The sequence below is a fragment of the Crocodylus porosus genome, unplaced genomic scaffold (assembly GCF_001723895.1).
Source record: "Crocodylus porosus isolate Cpor-Errol unplaced genomic scaffold, CroPor_comp1, whole genome shotgun sequence".
Classification (NCBI taxonomy): domain Eukaryota; kingdom Metazoa; phylum Chordata; order Crocodylia; family Crocodylidae; genus Crocodylus; species Crocodylus porosus.
Genome location: NW_017728907.1, coordinates 65,764,839 through 65,788,017, shown reverse-complemented (window position 1 = coordinate 65,788,017; position 23,179 = coordinate 65,764,839). Strand labels below are relative to the sequence as shown.

The following is a 23,179-nucleotide window of genomic DNA, read 5'->3' as shown; positions in this document are numbered from 1 at the left end:
TTAGTAAAAAGCTTAAATAAAATGTGTATGCTGATAAAATGTATTAAAGCTGTTGGTAACACACATTTACACCCTAATCTCCCAATGTGATTCATGTAGGTAGGCCCACAGGAATATTCAAACCAGACTACTTCATATATTTTAAGACAATGTATGGGACAAAAGGAGGAACTTACCTGTTCAAGTCACGATGTATAATTGGTTGTGTAAGATTATGAAGATACTCCATACCTTTGGCAACATCTACAGCAATGATTAATTTAGACTGCAAGTCAAGATTCCTAGGTTTAAAACAGATCATAATGCAGGTCAAAATGGAGAGAGATAAGGTAAATTTACTAAAAACCATATCATAAGGAACATATCATTCTATGAACTACAAAACAGCCTGGGAGTTATGTCACCTACAGACCTGAGCTTCCTTTTTATTTGGGTTAATGTAATTTAAATAAAAAACCTCCCCAAGTAATAACAACAACTGCTAGTTTTGTGTTTAATTGCTATTTTTCCTTGTATAACAAATAATGTGGATTAAAACAATCATTTGATCATGTACGTTAAATTCAATACTTCTTATACTGAACTGGATAATGAATATTTGCATTAACAGAGTACCAATAACCTTGAGAATTATTTGCCGCAGAGAGTTAAGAGAATACCTCTTCTGTTCGTGTAGTAGGGAAAAAAGTGATCCTCCAGAAATATATTGTGTAACTATAGCAAATTGACTTGGGTCATCTAAGCAAGCACCAACAAACTGGATGACACAAGGATGATCGAGTCGGCAGAGAATAGAAACTTCACGGCAAAACATGTCTACATCCGATTTTGAACAGTAGGTATTGGCTCGGTAGCTGATAATTGACAGGAGGAGAAATAAGTCAGTCAGAAGTAGCATAAAAATGATATGATGTGATATGACTTCGTTGTACTTCAAAATAAGGTGCTAACATTAAATTGTAAAGTCTCTGGCAACTTACCGTTTGATTGCTACTATTTTATTTCTGCATCGCCCTTTATAGACTTTTCCAAACGACCCTAAAATGATTTAAAATAAATAAGCACAAAGATATTTTTTGTGAGCATCAAACATTTAAAATGAACACATTTACTTTCCAGTACCTGAGCCAATAATCTCATGGAACTCTATTTCAGAGAGCTGAAGATGAAAATGGGATGGTAAACCTGCACGGAGGAGAAGAACATCTGCCTTTTCTGCAAAAGAAAATTGTTATCCTATTTGTAAAATGCAGGAAAAGAAATAAAAGCACTTAACTTGACAAAAGACATTACACAGTAAGAAATGATTTTCCTACTGTAAATTGGTTGACTGGTAATCCTATTCCTCTTTGTTTAGTACCTGCCATAAAACTCAATAATAAACAAAGATTTGCAACATTACAGCTGCCTGAGGGTTTCTTGCCTTTAAAACCTTATCACTGATGAACACTGTCCCATAACCATATTCTGCGTGGACCATGTGATGTTTTCAGAAAATACTTTATGTAAGGAATTAAATCCATATTCTGTATATCCAGCACTCACTACCAATGTCATGGACTTTATTCTGGATCTAATCCTCTTCTCAGTAGCATTTGGAATCTGAACTCTGATGTCCCACTAAATTTACACATCTTGTTGCTGAGCGATGTGTGTTCCAAGTGAAAGTTATCCGCCTGTTTCTAAATGGAACGCTCAGACATACATAATGACTGTATGGGAAGGTAGCTCTTGGCTACTCCACAGCTAACCTTTCAAGTAGAAAATCAAAAAGGTCTCAAAACATTAAATATTTTAAGTACACAGATGCAGCAGAATTATTTTTCCACATTTATTTCAATGCCACGGAATTGATTCTGGCATTTTCCCCACAGAGGCCTCCTCAAACATTTAACAATGAACTTCACTCTAATGCTCCCACCCTTGTATCCATGTTTATTACATTTGTATTAATTTGTATTAATTACAAATGTGCCCGATGTTTGGAAGAAGGCCAATGTGGGGCCTGTTTTCAAAAAAGGGAAGAAAGTAGATCCGGTAAACTACAGGCCCATCAGCCTGACCTCTATCCTGGGGAAGGTTTTGGAAAAGATTATCAAGAGGCCATCCTTAACAGGCTAGCTGAAGGCAATATCCTGAGGGATACCTAGCATGGGTTTGTTGCGGGTAGGTCTTGCTTGACCACTCTCATTTCCTTTTATGACCAGGTGACTTAGCATAAAGATCGACGTCGTATACCTTGACTTTAAAAAAGCCTTCGATCTGGTATCCCATGATCACCTCTTGGCAAAACTGGCTAACTGCAGCCGCGACCTGACCATGATCCACTGGCTGGGGAATTGGCTCCGCGGCAGGCCACAGAGGGTGGTGGTTCATGGTAATCAATAGTTGTGGTGCCCTGTGACCAGTGGGGTCCCTCAAGGCTCTGTCCTCTGGCCTTTACTTTTTAACATCTTCATCAACGATGTAGACATTGGTGTGAGAAGTGGGCTGGCCAAGTTCACCGATGACACCAAAGCATCCACACCTGAGGACAAGAGGGCAATCCAGGCAGATCTTGACAGGCTCAGGAAATGGGTAGATGAGAACCTGATGGTGTTGAACACCGAAAAATGCAAGGTTCTCCACCTGGGAGGAAAAACCTGCAGCATCTTTATAGGCTTGGAAGTGCTACACTGACTAGCACTACAGATGAAAGGGACTTGGGGGGTCATGATTGACCACAAGGTGAACATGAGCCTTCAATGTGATGCTGCGGCTAGTAAAGTGAGCAAAATGCTGGCTTGCATCTATACATGGTTCTCAAGCAAATCCCGGGATGTAATTCTCCCATTGTACTTGGCTTTGGTGAGGTCGCAGCTGGAGTATTGCATCCAGTTTTGGGGTCCACAATTCAAGAAGGATGTGGAGAAGCTTGAGAGAGTGCAGAGAAGAGCCACACACATGATCATAGGTCAGGAAAACAGACCTTATGATGACAGACTGAGAGCCATGGTACTCTTCAGCCTGGAGAAGTGAAGGCTAGGGGTGACTTGGTGGATGCTTATAAGTACATAAGGGGTGTGCATCAGGATTTGGGGAACATCTGTTCACCAGAGCACCCCAAGGGATGATGAGGTTGAATGGTCACAAACTCCTCTGTGACCGTTTCAGGATGGATATAAGGAAGAACTTCTTTATTGTCCAAGCCCCCAAGGTTTGGAATAGACTGCCGCCGGAGGTGGTTCAAGCACCAACTTTGAATGCCTTCAAGACACATTTGGATGCTTATCTCGCTGGGATCCTATGATCCCTGCTGACTTCCTGCCCCTGGGGCAGGGGGCTGGGCTCGATAATCTCCCGAGGTCCCTTCCAGCCCTGATATCTATGAAATCTATGAAATTACATGTCCCGCAATTCTTCTCAGAACAAGAGAGTATACTTTGAATCTTAATACACTTTGAATTTCTTGGGGATACTATAAGCAAAAAGAAACTAACTTCAACCTAGAAAGCATGTTTTTGTGTGAGTGCCAAGTGTGCCTCATCTGCAAATCCACTAAAGGTGGCAATAAATCAGGATAAATCAACTGCTTTCTAAAACTATGGCAGAGGTATACAGCTCCTGTTTGTTCATATTTTCTTGACATTTCTAGATCAGAAAGTCAGATTAAAATTAATCATGTGCAGTATGTTCAGGGTGATAAACAGCTTTAGGGATGGAGTATAAAACTTGGGGTTTCCCCTTGCCATTAAAATTACCTTTAGTCATGCTTTTAATCTTCCCTAGAGGGGATGGAACAGAAACATAGGAACCATCTGAAATCAAAGAAGAGAATGAAGTTTATAGACTTCGAAGACAGTATGAACATTGATAAGAAAGCGATGCAATGTTTACTTAAAGTGTGACGGGAATGTGAGCAGAAGAAAACATTTTTAAAATCTTGATGGGATTGTGAGTTTGTACTTTTGAAAACATGAGCTCTGCATACTGGGCTAGATACTTAACTTGTGAAAATTGATATATTTCCACTGAAATCCTTTGAGCTACTCTGATTCACATCAGCAAAAGATCTAGTTCTATCTATCCAATTATGCGGTGAAGTTTCAAAGGAACTGGGGTTCAAATTTCCAAAGCGTTCACCACCCAGCAACTCCCACTGCAGCATTCACTGATGTGCCACAGGTGCTGGCCCCTGGCTGCAGATCTGGGAGGAGCTGGGCAGGGTCAATTTGCCCCAGGTGGCACAATTTGCCCCACTCCAAAGTGCATGTTCAGGCACATGTGCTGAGACACAAATCTGCAGCACAAATTTGTGCTACTGTTATTTGAGCTGCTGCAAGCACACGTGCCTGCATGTGTGGATGCATCCAAGGGGTGTAGTTTAGTCTCCTCAGAAAGCTGGAACTTATACACTGTGATTCACCTACCATTATCTCTGTGAATAGTGTTCCAAAAAACATAAATAACTTTTGTGACCTTTTCCTATAGCTGATAGGAGTAAGTGTTCTTCTTCCCGTTTGTTATTTAGTTATCAAAAAGCAGTATTTTTTTGTAAAAACAGAAAAAAGAAAAAAAGCAGTAATTAATCCTCTACATGGGGAAGTTAAGCCACTAAAGACATGCAAAATGTGAATACGAAAACATCCTTCACATCAATAATAAAAGAAGTATCAAAGGAAGGCAACACAAAGGGAATAACTAAACAAAGTATTAACTACGTAGAAAAGTATGTGTAATGATCATTAAGGAATGATCTTCATTTCTTAGCTTAGTTTTTGTTTCTAAAGTGTAGCATTGACAAGACCATTTTAAGATAAAGGGGAAGGTTTGACGCTAATCAGTGATGTATGTTACCTGAAAAATTGGGATTCCTCTGCTGTAATTTATCTTCATATTTAAATTTATAGTATTGGGCCAAAGCTCAGAGAAACTTCAGTGGGATTTGGTCAGATCCTTCACATATACTGTGATTAGTTTATCAAACCATACCTCCTCCAGGCTGGGAGTATTCATTACAAGGTGACTCATCCTGGGGTCTTTTATAATGCTTCAAAAGGGTCACAATGGCATCATGTCCTGACCAAAAAAAAGGAAGGGAGATGGTGATGTATAACTGACATCAATTTGCATATTCAACACAATGCTCATTACTTATTTATTTTTACTAAATTAGGAGTTTATTCTAAAATAAACCGTGTGTCTATTTATGAAAAAATATAGAGACAGACTCAATCTGCATTAACAGAGTACCAGTATTAGGCAACTAAGAGGTCCTTAGGCATTACATTCTGCCCAAGTCCCTGAAAAATGGTTATTGCAAAAGGTGGGTGAGTTTCCCCTTGCTGCTTTTTGTGATTTAATCTTAAGGCTAAGATGAAGGCATACTTCAAAAGTAGATATATCATGGACTTAAGCAGTTTGGAAGAGAATTGTACTTAGTGGCTTAGCTGGTTAAGTGCCACTGAGATGCTGAACTGATGGAATAAATTGTGGCCCAAAACGTCTGTTGATAGTAATCAGAAATACATATTTTTGAGGAAGCACCTGCCAATAAAAATAATCAGTTTGCGACATGCCTTGACCCCGGATGTGGTCAGGAGCACCTTTGATACACTTCTGCAGTACACTCATGCTTTTAAGGGAGTCTTTTAGCTCCAAACCCCTCTCTGCTGTCCGCTACTTGACCCCTGAGAACAGACTGCTGCTCTAAATGCCACCTTTCTGCCCTACGCTATACCCATCTCACTCAGGTGAGCTCTTAGCAGAGGGAGATTCTGTCAGCTAAAAGAATCACACCCTCATTCAGCTGCGCATTCAGAAAAGATGGACCTCACCCCTTGCTGGAAAAAAGCCTGCATGGTCAAGGCTCCAAAATCCCAATTAACACTGGCAATAAGAAGATAGCAAAAAGATTTATTACAAAAACAAAAAAAGCATAGAAATTAGCATATGTTGAGAGAGACAGAGAGATAAGAATAAGCAAACAAAAGAAAATGTCAGAACAATAACCTGTTTGTACCTTGTAGCTTAAATCCAAGACTGTAGTTCCTACCCAGTTCAACAGGTTAGAAAGCAGTTTCTGGCTCTGACTTCTCTGCCAGCACCTCCTGCAGTTTCTCCTGCCAACCTGCTTTACTCAGGCTGAGGGACTCCAGTGTTTCCCTAGGCCAGGGGAAACTGAAGACCCCCTTACACTTTCCAGGCAAAACTTAAGTACAGTTTCTTATCTGTCCATTCACATGTGTCATCTATTGGATGGGTGGGGGACACAAAGTCTATAACTTCCTGCCCGGATCATAAATCTTTCCTAATCTATTTAAGACCAGGAGAATGTTTGCCTCCTTTTAGACATGAGGACTAGGAATCAAATATCCTAATAATACTCTCTCACTTTAGTTTCTGGCTCTGAGAAATGTCCTTCTCCCAACCGTCTGAAGAGTCAGGTGTTATTCTTACAGTCCCCTCTTTTAAAATATAAATTCCTCATTTGTCTAGAAGAGCCCGGTTTCTGTGCCTCAGAGTAGGTCCTTAAGGAAGATGAGTAAACAACTCATATTGAATGCTAATTTTTAGGTATTACTGTTCTTTAGCCTTTAGGACTTGAACTTCTCTTAGGTGCCAAAGAAACTCATTCTTTATCACTTGAAAGTCATCATCATATTGCAAACCCTGGCTCTATTATAACATATAAGATACATTTAATATTAAATAGCACAGTGCATATAAACATCAGGATAAGGATAAATACAGCTTGATACTGCCTATCTGTAGAGACTAAACACGGCATCTCTGCCAAGCAAATTCAAGAAAATATTCATGATGCCCCATAAGACACCCAGACCAGAGTGGGGTTTGTGACACAGATAATTTTCACCCCAAGAATAATTTTCATTAACAGCAACGGGGAAAATGTAAGTCTGAAAATACACCTGTTCATACCAACTCAGCAGACCAACACACTCTGTCTTCTTGTTGTGGACAGTTACAAATATTATCATCACTATTCTGTATGCACAGATTAGCTACTATAGAATGGAATCAGTGTCCTAGATATTTTGGAGTATATGAAAAGGTTGTTTTGGGGTCCCATTCTGCTCACTCTGATCCCCCAGAGCTCCAGATTTGAGGTCTCTCATCACATCTCTCCACTTTGCTAACAGCATATTGTGGAAGGCTCTTTTAAATGTGGAATTCTTAAGTCCTTTGAGGCTATGCTGCTAGTTAATTGGATGCATTTTCAAAATAAATAGTGTCTTTATGTTTTCAAATCCCCACAACTTTTCTCACTTTTTATAGCCCCATGGAAAAAGAATAGAAAATAACAGCACTTTTATTATGAGGTTTTGCACTTCTGGTTCAGCTCTACGTACTGGTTTGTCAGAGCCAGCAGCCAGTGCTCCTGTTTACCTCTGACAAACATGAGAGCACAGAAAAAAAAAGATGCTTTTGGAATGATATTGCGATGCAGTGATCACACACCAAATGCTACCTATCATTTCAACAGTTCTCTTGGCTCTATTTGCTTGGAGCTGTTTTAATTTCCTGCCAGCTCAGTGGCAAAATTTGTTGGCATTTTCTTAGGGATATTCTTCATCAAGAGCCTAATGAGTGCAAGCATTCTGGCTCACGATAAGCAGAAACCTGCCAGGAAAATGCCAGTAAGCTCACAAGTGATGAAAGGCTTGTTCGCTCGACTTCCTAAGTCCTGCAAACAGTTCACAGCAGCCCTCACAAAATCCGTTCTATAATTCTCTCATCATAGAAATACTGCATCTACTGCGATGATTCATGGGATTTAATTTGTGAAAAGAAATAAAATTGCATTTGCACAAAACTGGCTGCTAATTTAATACAGTACGAGAAGCTGAAAGATTTCTAATTGTATCCAGTGCTCCCTAAGCAAAGCTATTGCAAACTGATTAATTGAGAGAATCTACAATTTATTGATGATTTAGTGCAACTTGTATCTTCAGCTACTGGATTTTTTCTGGAATTTTCTATGATTACACCGAGTGATTGACTATCTCCAAGGATTTAGTCTTCATTTAATATCTGGGTCTTACTGTTACAAAAAGGTGGCAACAGATCATTATTAACACTGTAAAAAGAGTAACTAAATGCTCAGCATCTAGTTGAAACAGGACAATAATAAGTCAATGAGATAATGATGATCCATGCCACATTAAACACACGAGAGCTATTGTGATGTATTTAATACAAACTGTCCGGACTTCTGTGTAAGAGGATGGCAAGCAGGAACACCTTGCAGAGAGATGCCTGGAGAGTTGTTTTGCTGACTCATCCTGCTGTCAGGTGCTGTTCTGCTGACTCACCACCTCCGGTGGATAGCTGTTCCACCCAGTGAATATAAAACCGCTTAGGGGTCTCATGAAAGTAGAGAAATGTAAGGAAAACAGTGGGATCCTGTAGATAGAAACCCTAGACACCAGCCAGCTCAGAAGAAATTTAGACTGTTTTCTGCTTCTTTGTTATGTAAAAAGCAAAACTTTTTTGACTGACTAGGAAAAAAAAAATACAGAATTTAAATCTGACATATTACTCAGACAATTCTGTGAGACGTACAGGACAGGACAGCTGGAACCACAAAAAACAGCCCTGAATTTATGCAGGAACACAAGTATAATGCATAGCTTCTTGCAATGTCTCCTCCGGTTGTGAAAAACAAAGCTTCATCCAAATAATATAGGTAGAAATTGCCTTTTCTGAACTGTCCCTCTGAAAAATGAAGTTTTTATTTTAGCAGAACATAACTCCTACAGAAGCTGAGTTTGTGTTGAATCAAAGTAAGGTTTAACAGCCTCAAATATTTGAAGGAATAAATCCCAGGCATGGTTTTCAGCAACTTGATGTCAGAGGTTGGAATACAGTTGTGGGCGTTCCCAGTCCACAGGTGCTGAGGGGTTAGTGTATACTATTATCTTCTACCGTAATAGTCCTTTGTATTTGCAACAGAAACTAGGAAATTGAAATACCTTTCTCATAAGCCCACATCAAACAGGTTTGCTCATCTTTTTCTCCACTAGACCTGCTAGGATCACAGGCTACCAGATTCATATCAGCTCCATTATCCAGTAAAAACTGTACTAGACGAATGTGACCGTGGTAGCAAGCACAGTGCAATCCTAGAACATTAGAGGGGGAAAAAGAACAGTCAGTGTGGTAAGTACAATTGTTACAACAACATAATAGGACTTGTAGCAATAGCTATGAAGCCTGAATTGATTCCCTTGATAATGGAATATATTATCAGGCAAATGATTACAGCACTGTAAGAAAAGAAAATATTATGCTATAAGAGCCAATCTATTGCTTGCCATACAGGACATGTTAGCACTTATTCCACTGCCTGCAAATCACTACGACAAATATAGGTTAGCAATTTTATTTGATATAAATACAAAAAGAAAGAGGGATTTTTTGCCTTTAATAAACAAAAGGGAGACACACATTCTGGTGAGAATTCATGTATATTGTTCTAGTGTGAGCAGATCTCCTCTCTTCTTGACTCCCGGCATTAATTTATCATCAGTTTCCCCCTCCTCACTTTCCAAGTACTTTTCAGCTCCTCATGTCTGTATTTCTGTCCCCACTTCCTTCTGCACACCCACCCATAAACCTCTCAGAACTGAGGTTTTCATCTCCTTATGCCACTCTTTGCATCCTTTCTCATGTCACCATGCTTAGCAAGAACAGCCCAATTATACATAATTCAAGTGCATTCTGAAATTGCTCCTATTATAGTCTAGTTATAAAGGATGCTTGTTATTTGTCTATTGTATTGTTACTGTTCAGTTTAAGATGTGATCCTTTCAAGTGCTTGATACCCTCAGCTACCTCTCTGTGTCACTGGGGTTACGGATTCAAGTACTTTTGCAAATCTGGGCCTAAGGATTTAGAAGCCTAGCTACAAGCAGTGAGAGAAACAGGGTAAATTATGCTGGATTCTGTGCTTTTCTTACTGGACTGCCAGTGATACCCAAGTTAGCTGCATCACAACTACACTACACAGTAGCAGGGGCGACGCAGAGGCTGTGCATGGTGATGCACATGCACTCCCTACACATGGTGGAGCACCCCATGCAAAAAGGCACTGCTGACACTATCAGTGGCACCTGTGTGTGGTCGCCACTAGCCACCCTAGCATCTGCAGGTGGTCCATGATTGCCCCTGGCAGCCACTGCTGGTGATGCCTGCAGATGGTCACCGAACCCTGGTCGGTGCCCTGCTACCAATGGTACTGGTGGTGTCTGCGGGAGCTCCCCGCTCACTGTCACAGGGCTCCCACTGCTGCCACTGGGCTCCCGCCACCGCCAGTGCAGCTGTGCCCCCCCCACCAGCCGCTGGGGGCATGCACCGTTCATGCACTGCAGTGTAGACACATTCTAGGAGTGCTCAAATCTCACTGAATTCAACAGGAAACTGAGCATCTGACTCCCATTAACTCCTCTTGAAATCTCAACCTAGACACACTTTGGGTTTGGGAACTTCTCTGTTGAGACCATCTAATGCATAAATATTAAGGATCATGATCATACCTGTATGCCCATCTCTTCCTTGATGATTGATACTTATAACATTCTGATCGAGAAGAAATTTTACAAGTTCTATGTTCTTACCATAGGTACAAGCACTGCAAAAGTAACACAAAAAGTGAATTCACCAGTTCCCACAACACGCAAAATGGATTACCCAATGATTTCAAGGGAGTTACCTTGACATTAAATTGGTGTAACAGAATGGAGGATCTTAATTTAAGTGCAAATGCAGGGTTAATACACAACATAAATATGTACTTTTCCACCCTTTTGGAAAGATCCTTATTATAATTCCCCTTGAGCTGCACACCATTGGGCCACATGCTGTGGGGGCAGCCCCTGAGATCCCACTTCCTCTTCCCACTGCATGGACACTACCAGTGGCAGCGTTTGCACTCCGCCTAGGCTACATTGGCGATATGCATCCATCCTGTGGTGTGGGCAGCATCAGTGGTTTGTGAACCCCTTCTGGGTCCTCCCTCACCATACAGCTATGGAAGAAGTGGCCACAGGTGCTGCCAGTTTATCTCAGGATATCCCTATTTTATGTTTTCATAGAAGTGTGGTGAAATCTTTGGAACAAATTTTTACATGAATTTTGACCTGCCAACTTATTCTTGTCTATATAGCTATGATAATGTCTATGTAGCTAGAAGATCTAGAATGTCGAGGAGTCAGAGGGATTCTAGGCTTGGGGACCATGTTCAGATTCACTTAGGAGAAAGACAGAAAAAAGCAATAATTTACACAACTTATTTCATCATTTCATCAAATATTTCATCATTTGTCCTCTCTCCTATATGACCTCTTCTGCTACAGTTCTCCACTGTTGTTAAAGCAACACTAGACTCTGGTCTTGTCTCTGCTGCACACATGAGCCTAGCATTCATACCTTGCCTGAAATCTCGGTCTCAGTCAGGCTGTGGTAGAAGTTTTTGCATGCATCTATAAGCAGAATTCAATGTCGTACCTGTGAAAAGCTGTTTCACTGAATATATTTTCCTTAGTCAGGCTTTCTGTTCCTGACAGATGAATTATTTCCTTGACAACTTCAAATTTTCCATTGTAACAAGCACTGAAGACAAAGTCAGAAAAGTGTTAGTAATGGAATTATTAACACTCTTAATACTGCCAATGTAAAACAACACTTATTTCCACTACTCACAGGTGTAATGGTGTATCCCCGTAAATATTAACTACATGGGGCTGAACTTCAAAATTGCTTTGGAGCAGGAACTTGACTATTTCATGGTGTCCAAATCGACAGCAGAAGTGAAGAGGTACATGATCTTCATTGTCCTGTGCATTTGCTGTCATTATGAATAAAAGATAGAGGAAACAAGTGGTTTACACTCAATCCAGTTTTTTTTTAATTGTGTGCTTGTGCATATAAATGAAATCCCAGCAAAGTTAACTGGTAAAGCATATCTGGGCCTGATTCCTTATAGTGCAAGCCAATGGGACCTTTCCCACTGACTTGAACAGATACAGGATCAGGCCCTACAACCTTCATAATAAATCACCAAGGCCATTTTCTTGTAATCATTCAGAATGTAATTAGGTTTGCAACACGAGATTTCTGGCACGTTTTGAAGGCATTTTCAATAAAAAAAAGTAGGAGGTATTAATGAGCCAATGACCCTTGGAAAGTAGTATTACTGTCAGTGTATTAACAATATGAAGCAAAACTCTGATCCAAAGCTACTATGCATAGGAAAACAACCCTCTGGGTAATCTCAAGTAAATGGAGCAAAATTCATTCATTAAAAAAATGGGAAGAAAAATCCTTCAACGCTGTTCCCTGGAGTGGAAAATTCAGTTACTTTTAAAGAATATATTAGCCTCATTAAGTACCAGGAACTGGCCAAGAGAACAAAAGGTAGTTGCAGAAAACCTCCAAAAACATGAATACAGGAGATACAAGGAAAGATATATTATAGTAAGTACATTAATAAACATTCATGACCCTCCTCCTCAAGATTTTCAGAAGAGATTACAAGGAAGCCTGTAGTAAATGATTCTCAATCAGGGTGCAATGGGACCCTGTGGGGCCCTGGCCTGCCATTAGATTTTGTATGGGTGCTGCACAACACTAGCATTTTATGTATGCAAACATCTACACATGATTCATAAGATAAACCCAGAGATTTCAAATAGGAAACTAGAGTGTCAAAAGCATTCTGACCTGTTGGGGGCTTTCTGAGTTCTTTGCAACAGAATAAATGCTCTATTATTTTTCTGTAACCAAAACATGAGTAAAAGTCATAAGTTGGCATTTTCCTAGGGGGTGTCTTGAGCCTAAGGAGGGTGCCCTTGATCACTGCGGTAATAGATCACTATGGAATAATCTATATGTATAGCTGAAATTTCGTCTTAATCCTCTGAGTCAGCAAGTGTTTTACGTTATGAAGGTTTCCATACATTCTTGTTCAGAGCCCATCTCAAGAACCCATTGCCTGTATACAGGTCTAAGAATTCTTTGAATTCTACTAAAATTTTGGCTTTAACGATATTTTGTGGCAGTGAGATACATGGGTGAGTTAGTTATACAATGTACCTAGTAAGTCCTTCTATCAGTATGAAGCTTGTGTTTTTAAATTCCAGTGACTATCTCCTTGTCGTCATCTTCTAAGAAAGGGTAAAAGAAAGAAACACAGACCTTTCTGTGTATTATTTTGTGTACCTCTAATATATAACCTTTATATTTTTATTACAGTGTGCTGCCAGAGGCTGATTCATTCTGAAGTGGTATGAAGAAGAGGAAATAAATGTTGAAGTTCATTCTATATTTGCTGTTTAAAAGACTTGCTGTTCGATAAGGTAATAGAATAGCTGGAGAGCCAGAAGTACTTTACTGATTCCAAACCATCAGAAAGTATAGCACAAAGAGTTAAGGAGCACAGTTTTCTCCACCCCCGCGCCCCATTTATTCACATTGGGGAATGATGATGAAAATATACATAAAGACGTGCTAAGGAATGAGATATAACCCCTCCCATTGCTTTTAAAAATGATGATAACCCTTTCATTTGCAAAAAGAATGTAACAGGAAAAACCCAGAAAAGAAGTAAGAAAGCCTTTGTAGAAGAGCTATAAGAACAAGTAGAGCACTCGGCTGTGACATCAGTAAGGAAGATTATAACAGAGAACTTCTGGTATGAGAATCTTGGAGTTGGGATTTTAAATTTTTACAAAATCATAAGAGATATTTGAGCTAACCCTGGAAGAGTTAGTGCTGCTTGCACAGCAGACTCCAACCAGAAAGGCGTTATCCAGCAAGAAAGCGGTAGAAGCTTAGTACAAAAACAAGCAAAGAAATTCCTAAATGGGACACTTGAAGCACCATAAAAATTACCTGTAAGACTATCTAGATACTTGGAAAGGTGAGACAATTTCCAGCCATCAGAATCATAAGAAAGGACAAAGGGAGCATGTTTGCCAAAGGAAATGGCCCACACGAAAAAGCAATATCTGTTTGCAGGAGTCTGTATTCCAGGATGGTACTGATGTACTGTTAATCTTCATATGAGACAGTTTAAAAATGACTTAATTGGCAGGGCTGAATATAACTTAAATAGACACATTTCAGGGTATAAGCTGCAACTTTGGATGGTGTTGATGGGGAAAGATACATTTATTGTGATCATTCAAAGTTGATAGAAGCTATAAAAGCAAAGAATCCATATTTTAAACCATTATGGGAGGAGTGTTAAAGATACAGTCTGCAGGCTTGATCCTACTCACGGAGCCCTGTCAGCTGAACCCCAGTGCTGCCTTGGGTTTTGAATTGACCTACACACCATGTGCAGTGTGTGCAAGACCAGCCCAGTGCCCAGGGCTTGGGATGTGAGCTGCACGTGGCACCCACTCTGGCCAGTCCAGAACTGCACTGCACATAGTGCTGTCCATGCCAGTCTGGAACTGAGCTGCACATGGTACCTGCTGTGGCTGGTCCAGGACCTGCACTGCATGCAATGCCAGCTGTTTCATGTCTTGGAACCAATATGTGTTGAGGGGAGAGGGGAAGGGAAGGGCAATGGGCCCAATCTAGCTCATGGAGCTACTCTTAACCCATTCATCCAGCCTGTGTAGCAGTACCAAGCCACTCATCCAGTCTGTAGGGCCAAATGAGTTTGACACACCTGCATTATGAGTTTAAACACTAAATAATCTGCTAGAACAAAATATGAAGCACACTCTATATGTGCTTCATTGAATGCAGAATAAAAAAGAATGTGATTATCTGTGGATAGAAAAGGGACATCCTTGTCTCATAGCTATTGACAATTTTTTACAGATTCTACTTCTTACTAGACAAAACAGATGATAGATTTTCATTTTCACCTAAGATTGAAACTAATCAAGTTTATTATCCAGGCAAATAACACCGATGATTCATCCAGGTCTAAAACTTGTTGCTAAGTATTATTTTCTGTTAGAAATTGTCATTGAAAAAATGATGTGAAAAATATGAGTATATATATGGGCATTCTTTAAATCTGTAGCAGGACGAGAGATCGAAGGAGGTGAGAAAGTTACAGATGCAACTTACTGCAAAAGTGAATGAGAAAATGTTACTTTGGAATAACACTGTTTTTATTTAAAAAAATAAACTTACCGGTTGCTTGCTAGAAAAAAATAAAGCAGTTTTGTGATTTATCATTGTCACATAAAAGTATTGATTTGCCTGAATAGTAGTACTGATTAAACCCTACTCACATGAATAAGGATGTCTCATATGAGGAAGTATTCCTGGACTCTAGAAATCAGGGAGATGTCTTTTATCCTAGTTGCAAAGTATTTTCTTCTGTCATACAGTTTTATTTGGATTTTATCAAATAACTGAACTCACTTAGAAATAAGGTAAGAATAAGTAAGAATTGTTATGGGGTGAATAATGCTAATCTAATAGTAAAAGACTAAGAAGCTAGAGAGCAGGAAGGAAAAGAGATAAAAATGAGATTTGTCATGACAAATCGATCCCAGCAACTGGATATTCTCAAAATTCAATACATTTCAAGTGCTATCAGTTCATAATGGCAAATTAAACTTAAGCTTGTCTTATGGGTCTAAAAATGAATTGAGTTTAAAATAATTTGATAAAAATATACTACTATAATATTTCCAGAAAAAATGTTTTATTTATCTGGTCATTCAAGTAAATGCTCCCTTTTGAAAGTGTTCACATTCAGATGACAAGTGTTCATATTGCAACAGTGCTCATACTGGTTTGCTCAAACCTAAACTAATCATGGGATTAACATCTGGAGAGAATGAACTGGATTTTTTGTTTGTAGATTATAATATAAAATGTGTTTGTAATATAAAATATATCAACATGATTTCTGCTTCTTTGTGACAAGGATGAAGCTAAACTCGTGTTTAAATTAATCCTTGATGGATCTGAATGAATTCAAGTCAGTAGAATCTGATGAGCTTCATCCCAGTGTACTGAAGAAACTGGCACAGGAGGTCACTGAGCCCTTGGCATTAATATTTAGAAACTTATAGAGGAGAGATGAGGTACCAGAGAACTGTAAAAGGGCCAGCATAGTGTCCCTCTTTAAAAAAGGCAAACAACAGGATCGGGGGAACTACAGATTAGTTAGCCTCACCTTGATATCCAGGAAGTTATATCTTAATGAATTCAATATGCAATCATCTGGAGAAAGAACAGTCAGTATGAGTTTGGTAAAGATTTGGCAAAAATCTTGCCAAACAAACTTGATCTTCTTTGACAAGATAACTAGTTGGGTGGATGCATGGAATAGATGAAGGGAATCTGTGGATACAGTGAATCCCAATTTCAGCAAGGCTTTTGACAAAGTCCCACATGACCTTCTTATAAACAAGTTGGAGAACTGTGGGCCAAAGTTACTACAGATTTCCCTCATTTTTCTGTATGCCCAAATTTACTCTTATGAGATGATGCTTTTTATACCAAAATTTTTTTATATGCAAGGTAAATTCATTCTTATGTGATCACCGTGATGGAAGCCTGCAGTCAGTTGCTTTGTGTGGTGCATTGAGGGAGTGACACCATAGACCAGGGAGCAGGGCCATGTGCTGCCCCCCCAAACAATGCCAGTCCCTCACTCACCCCTAACCCCCAGGGGCTGGTGCTGTGGAGGAGCTGGGCACAGGGCTGCCCCTGGGCCAGGGTCTTCAAAGCAGTATCACCCTCATGCCACCCCTTCTGTAAAGTGCTGGCAGTGGGGAGGTGTCTTTGTGGGCATAGCACTGGTGGGCAGTGCAGGCTGCAGCAGGGACCTGTGGCCAGGGTCAGACTCGCCCCCCAGCTCCCTCCTCAACCCCCACCCCTGTGCTAGTGCCCCATGTGAGGGGCGGCATGAGGGCGGCACTATTGTGAAACCCCTTGCCAAGGGACAGGCCTGTGCCTGGCTCCTCCATAGTGCCAACCCCTGCAGCCCAGCCTGGTCCAGCCCTGTCAGCATGGTGCCCTGGGAGCTGTGAGCCACGAAGCCACCTGGCAGCAGTGTTGTACTGTTCGCTGTTGGTGAGTACCAAAATTGTCTTGTAAAAGTGGTAGAAATGGGTCTGGGGGAGTTTGAGGTCTTAGAACATATCCCTATTTGTTACATTGTAAAGTGCGCTCCCTTTATGCGAATTTGAGTTATGTGCCATTTTCCAGGAACACGTGTACAGCATAAAACAAGGGAAACCTGTATAAGATGGATAGACAATTGACTCAATAGCCTAAAGCAAATGGTAAGTATAAATGGATTTTTGATGGAATCGCAGGAAGTTTCAAATGGAGTTTCACAAGGGTCTGTCCTGGGCTGTTCAACATGGTTATTAATGATTTGGATGCTGGAACAGAGAACTTCTTGAGCAAATTTGCAAATGACATGAAATTGGGATGGACTGCAAATACATGAGGATTAAGTACAGACACTCAAAAAGCCTGAGGCTGAATTGATTCAGTTTTTGCAGGTTAGTCTAAGCTGTGCAGTTTAAATTGAAACAGAAATGAACAGACATTTATTCAGGAAATGCAGCCACATATCTGCAGTGGCTCAGGCCAGAAGTCATGGAGTGTTAGAGCAGGGCCCTCTGGCTGTGTGTTCACGTTCTCTTCCTGTTGCCCCCAAGGTCTCTGGGATTTGCAGTCAAGAATCACAGCAGCAGGACTCTGCAGGATGACTCATCACTTCTTCCTGCTGCTAGGTGCCTCTGGGATTTGTAGTCCACAGTTGCAGTCAGCAGTAAGTTTGAGCAGGGGAAGTAGAGTTTAACTCACCCTGCCCCCCTCCTAGCCCCAGACCCCAGCTGGGGTTTGCCTGGGGGTGGGGGGGGAGTATCCTCTCTGTAGACTGGGCTGAATCCCCAACTGGGCTTGCCCCCCACTTTGTCAGCCAGCCCTCACTGCTCAAGCTGGAGAACAGAGGGGTGGGACCTGCCTTGTTCCCTGGAGCAGACAGCACAACACAGCCCAGCCCAGTCTGGAAAGCATGCTGGGATGCTGGGGGACTGTGATTTAATTTGAACTAGGAAGGGGTCTGGGATAGAAGTTTCATAAACTGGTTTGATCTAAATCAGTTCCGTCTGATACCACATTCAACCAAGTTTATCTTAAACCAGTTTCAGCCATTTTGAACTCAAAATGCACTCAATTTGTGTTCTATTACAGGTTTAAACCAGTTTCTCATCACTTAAGCCAGTTTCTGTGTAACATCTGTCCCTAGCCTTACAGGTTCAAGCCAGTTTCTGATCGCTTAAACTGGTTTATGTATAACTTCTATCCCTAGTCTGGAGGACAAGAAGCCAATTCAGAAGGATCTTGACAGATTGGAAACTTGGAAAGGAGCTAACAGGAAGAAGTTCAATGATGACAAATGCAAGGTGTTACACCTTGGGAGGAATAATCAAAAACACAAATACAAATGGATGACAACTGGCTGGATGGCAGGATTATGGAAAAGGATCTAGGACTCAATAGGAGTCTGCAGTGTGATACAGCTGCACAAAATATGAGTGAGGTTTTGGGGTACATCAATAGGAACATAAGGTTCAAGACACAAGAGGTGATAGTGCCCCTTTACTCAGCAGTGGTGTAGTCCTCATCCGAAGTATTGTGTACAGTTTGGGGCTCCATATTTTTAAAAGATAATGAGAAATTAGAGATGGTTCAGAGGCAGGTAATAAAAATGATAAGGCAAGACGTGAGGAGAGGTTGAAGGAAATAGACATGTTCAGCTTATGGGAAAGGCATATAAGAAGGGTAATGATAGTAGCCTTCAAATATCTGAAAGGATGCCATAAAGATGAAAGAGAATGTCTTTTCCCTCTAGTTGCAGAGAGCAGGATGCAGACCAATGGCTTGAAGTTGCAGCAAAGTCAGGAAAAACCTCTTCATTGTTATAACAGTGAGGCAATGGAACAGATTGCCTGTCAAATCTCCATCACTGGAGCGTTCAAGATGAGGCTTGATAAGCATTGGTCAGGGATGATCTAGGAGTAGCTATGCCTGTGGTATACTATGGATATATCTCATGCTTCTGGGCCTTTCTGGTTGCCACACAGGGCAGGGAAGGAGTTTATTCCTTCTCCTGTTGCTACATGTTTTTTTCTTTTTGGATCTTCCTCCAAAGCAAGGAATGTTGGCTGCACTCGAGACTGGGGATTTTGACGGGGGTGTGCAGTGTTCCTGCTGGGATTAAAAGCCTAAGGTTCCTGATTGGAAGGTCTTGCCCCTCTGCTCGGGGTCAGACTAATTCCTACGTTTGGGATCAGGAAGGTATTTTACCCCAAGGTCAGATTGACATGGACTGTGGGGGCTTTTGCTTTCTTCTGTAGTGGGGGGAGTGGCTCTCTTTCTTGGATCTCCCTGATGTCTACAACAGCCTTTGCAGCAGTAGGATAATGGCAACTATTGACCCCTTGCTTTACCTCTGACAGATTAAGGTGCTATGCTTTGTGGTTGTATGACAGGGTTGCCAGTTGTCGAAGTAGGTTAGACAAGGAGTTTTCTGTGATTCTTTAGATATAGATGACCCTGGCTCAGGCAAAAGGTTGAACTAGATGGCCTTCTGATGTCCCTCTAGCTGTACTTTTCTATGATTATATAAATGACTTTGGTGCTACCTGTATTTTGCAATTGTTAGTAAAGTTTGACAACACTTTGGCCTTTTCAGTGTGAATCAGTGAACATTGATTTTCTTTGTCTGTTTTAGTGGCCTGAGAAATGAGATTTAAATAACCAAACAATAAAAATATATTCAACAGACGGGGTCACTTCCATGAAACAGATCACTGAATTTCAAAAGATGTTTGCAAAATTACCTTATCTTATTTTATATTATAAATTATTTTCATTCTTAATTGTTGATGAGTTATTCCTCTGTTACCATAGTAAGATCAAGATTCCAAAATGTCCCATTTTGTGTGTAAAACATTTCAGCTTCCATTTTCCTTGCTTTTTCCAATGAAGAATATACAATTTTCAAATCAATAATCTGGAATGGATCCTAATTTCCTCTTTTCTGGAATAAATTAGCTCACTGAGAATAAACCTCTTTCTTCCTGAAATGGTGAGTGAACATCTCTTCTCTTTCCCCCTTTTATTATAATTATATTGGTTCAGTGCACACATATCAAGACTTAAATATCAAGAGCTCATTGTTGAAAAAAAATACTTACAAATCTGAGTCATGCTGTTTCCCCATTTTTAATGAGTGAGTAGGAGGTATGTAATGTATTCATGACTCAGAGAGAATATGTTAAATTTATGCTGTCAGAACCTAGCAAGTAGGAGGCATGTGGGTGCAGACAGTTACAGTGCCACCAGCAGAACAGGCCTGTGATACTGTGGAAACAAAGAACACGAATGATGCTAATTTTGGCAGCACTGAGCCCAGAAGAGCGCATAGAAAACCTGAGTCCTGAGTGGAACGACTGAAGAAAAATGACACATAGTCACTGCATTCTGGGCTGTGTGATATTAAACAAGGGGCAATACTTTTCTGAATTGGGGCCAGACATTATGGGTTTGAGAATACAGCACATATACATGCAAAACTCCCATAATGAAAACTTGATCGGTTTGCAGTCAAATTAGCTGAAAGGCTCTTGCTGTCTTCCATAAGGACTACATGAGGCCTGGACTGAGTATGGGCTGCAGGAGTTTTATATGATTTACATACGCGGTTACATGGAATCCTTTTTAGTCTTTCTCTGTAATGATCTATTGTTTTTAATTTATGAATAGCTGTGAACATTGACAGGCATTAAAAATAAAAAAAGGATGCTATGTTGGGAGGATACAGCTGAGCAATTTTGATAACTTTTGCTCTTTTCATAGTGTGTCTGACTCTGGCAGTAAACATCAGTTATTTCAGGGATATTTTTTTCCAGGTTTGTTTTTAATTAAGTCTCTCAAGATCAAATGGAAATTGTCTCTTTAGGCAAACTCCTGACCCCACTGAAATCACTGGGAAGTTTGCCATTGGCTTCAGTAGGTAAAGATTTCAGACTATGTGTTCTGACTGTTAGTGGCCATGGACAGGTGTTCGTTTCTAGTAGTAAGAATTTCAGAGAAGAAAAATGGCCTGGGAGCTGGAGCATACACGTGGTCTAGCCCCGTAATGAACTCTCTAGGCAGGGGGCACTATACAGCTGCTCCCTCGCCCTTAGGGGAGCACACTACTTGAAAGCCTGCCCTCCTCCCTGCCTGAGAAGAGGGCAGGCTATTAATAGGCAGCCTCTGTTTTCAAAATTGCAGTGTACACAGGCACATGGGATGATTTAAAGCTGGAGGTGTGGGGAAGTGCAGCTGGGAAGAGTCTCTCTGACCCAGTTCTTGACTCTCTGGCTTTTAAATGACCATGATGGGTAGGCTGGGTGGCACATATTCCAAATGGGCAGGTTTTGTGTCACACATCAAAATTTTAAGTCTGCAGGGCCAGGAACACCTCCCCACCCTGTCAGCCTTTAAATCACCCTGCAGAGAAAATTTCCTTCTTCCACCCCCCAATCAGCTGATTGGCCAGAAGGGTACTAGGGACTTTCCCTGCTGGGGCCCACAGGGACAGGGCAAGCTATCAGGAAGCCAGAGCTCTCCCTCCCTCTCTTTTAAAGAGAGGGAGACAGAGCAGAGGATTGTGGGATACTGGGTGTCCATCCTCCACACCCAAGATAAGTGGAGAACTGTACAGGAAGAGAGAGATCTGTCTTGTAGGAATCAATCTCAGTTTCTTGTGGAGGAGCCAATTCTCTTCTGCAAGAAAGCACTTCAATGGCTGTCCAGCTTTTTGTGCTGGAGAAAGGATTTTTTCCTGGTACAAAAGTAATGCCTGTTTATGGCCAGTGTGTTAACAGCAGTAAGAAAAAAGTCAAGAGTTATATTAAACTAAACAATGTTACAGATTCTTTGTTGTCACTTTTTCAAAAATCACATTTGTCTAGTTCTTTCTAATTGCCTAATAAATGTAATATAAGGCTGCATCAATTTTGTGTACAGGATCCTCAGGATTAATACTTTTCCCATAATTTTTTAGTTTCTAAAATCTGCATTTTATAATTACTAATTATTTTTTCCCTGGTGTGCATGCATATGTTTGGGTGTGCGTGCATGCATGTGTATGCCTCTACTGTACAAGTATTACAAAAACAGGTGGGGAGCAGCGATGGTACATCCTCCCAATGAATTGCAAATAAACTGCAGGGTCATTATATAAATCAAGGGTCAGCGACCTATGGCCCACAGGCCAGACCTAGCCTGTGCACCTGGAGCTTTGGTGGCATTCAGGAGCAGAAAGCTGTAACAGCAGTCACTTTCCCATGCTGTTATGGGGAGAAGCAGTAATGGTGGCTGAGTCATAGCACCTGCCTACCCACCTGCCTCTGACTCAAACTGGGATAGTCCAGCCCATAGACTAAAAAGGTTGCCAACCACTGCTATAAATTATATTTATTGTGTATTTTTACTATCTCTGCTGCATTTTACTCACCAGTCCATCTCTGTTTAACTTTATCCAACATACCAAACTTGGAACAGCTTCAAACAGTCACCAGTTAATAAGGGGAAAAAATCAGAACACCGGAAACAAGTGCTTATTCTTTACTCCCTTTCCTAAAATATACAGGGGTAAAGTCCAGGACAGAGAATATTCAGATAACAGGATTAAGATCCAATATCCCACAGATTTAGAAGAGGAAGCTTTATGCATTTGGCAAGGTAAGAATCTCCTTTTCCAGTAAGACACTTACCACTTGTTTCCAAGACAGGCAAATCCCAGGACGCTATAGCAATTTCATGAAGAGCGACTTAAGTTACTGTATTTTCTCACATACAACACACCCTTTTTCCCCCAAGATCAGCCCCCCGAAACTGGGATGCATGTATTAAATGGGGAAACTGATTCTCTACCCAGTGCTGGAAGCGCATTGATTTAATTCCTAGTCTACAGTGTCACGGCTGTGGTATTACTGTTCAGCAGGGATCCAGGTTTTTCATTCCACACAGGAAAATGGGAAAAAACGTGGATTTTCCCACTTAACCAAGAAAAATGCAGATCTTTAATTTTAACAGAGAAATAAGTGGATTTTCCACATTTGCAAGGAACTCTCTGCAGGCTGGCAGAGTTCCAGCCTGCAAGGGGCTGGGGGAGTGGAAGAAGGGC

At 40.8% G+C, this 23,179-nt stretch overlaps 1 protein-coding gene across 2 annotated transcripts in view; it reads right to left on the bottom strand.

Moving 5' to 3' along the window:
* The window catches only part of LOC109307593 (serine/threonine-protein kinase TNNI3K), a 207,412-nt gene that overhangs the window by 99,400 nt on the left and 84,833 nt on the right, over window positions 1–23,179 (bottom strand). For both annotated transcript variants that reach the window (XM_019531624.1, XM_019531625.1), the window contains 10 exons: window positions 11,704–11,848; window positions 11,509–11,613; window positions 10,539–10,633; window positions 8,976–9,125; window positions 4,972–5,058; window positions 3,741–3,797; window positions 1,123–1,215; window positions 981–1,038; window positions 660–854; window positions 177–281 (listed from right to left, as the gene is read on the bottom strand). In XM_019531624.1, the coding sequence (XP_019387169.1) occupies window positions 177–281; window positions 660–854; window positions 981–1,038; window positions 1,123–1,215; window positions 3,741–3,797; window positions 4,972–5,058; window positions 8,976–9,125; window positions 10,539–10,633; window positions 11,509–11,613; window positions 11,704–11,848 (1,090 nt within the window). The remainder of the gene's footprint in view (window positions 1–176; window positions 282–659; window positions 855–980; window positions 1,039–1,122; window positions 1,216–3,740; window positions 3,798–4,971; window positions 5,059–8,975; window positions 9,126–10,538; window positions 10,634–11,508; window positions 11,614–11,703; window positions 11,849–23,179) is intronic.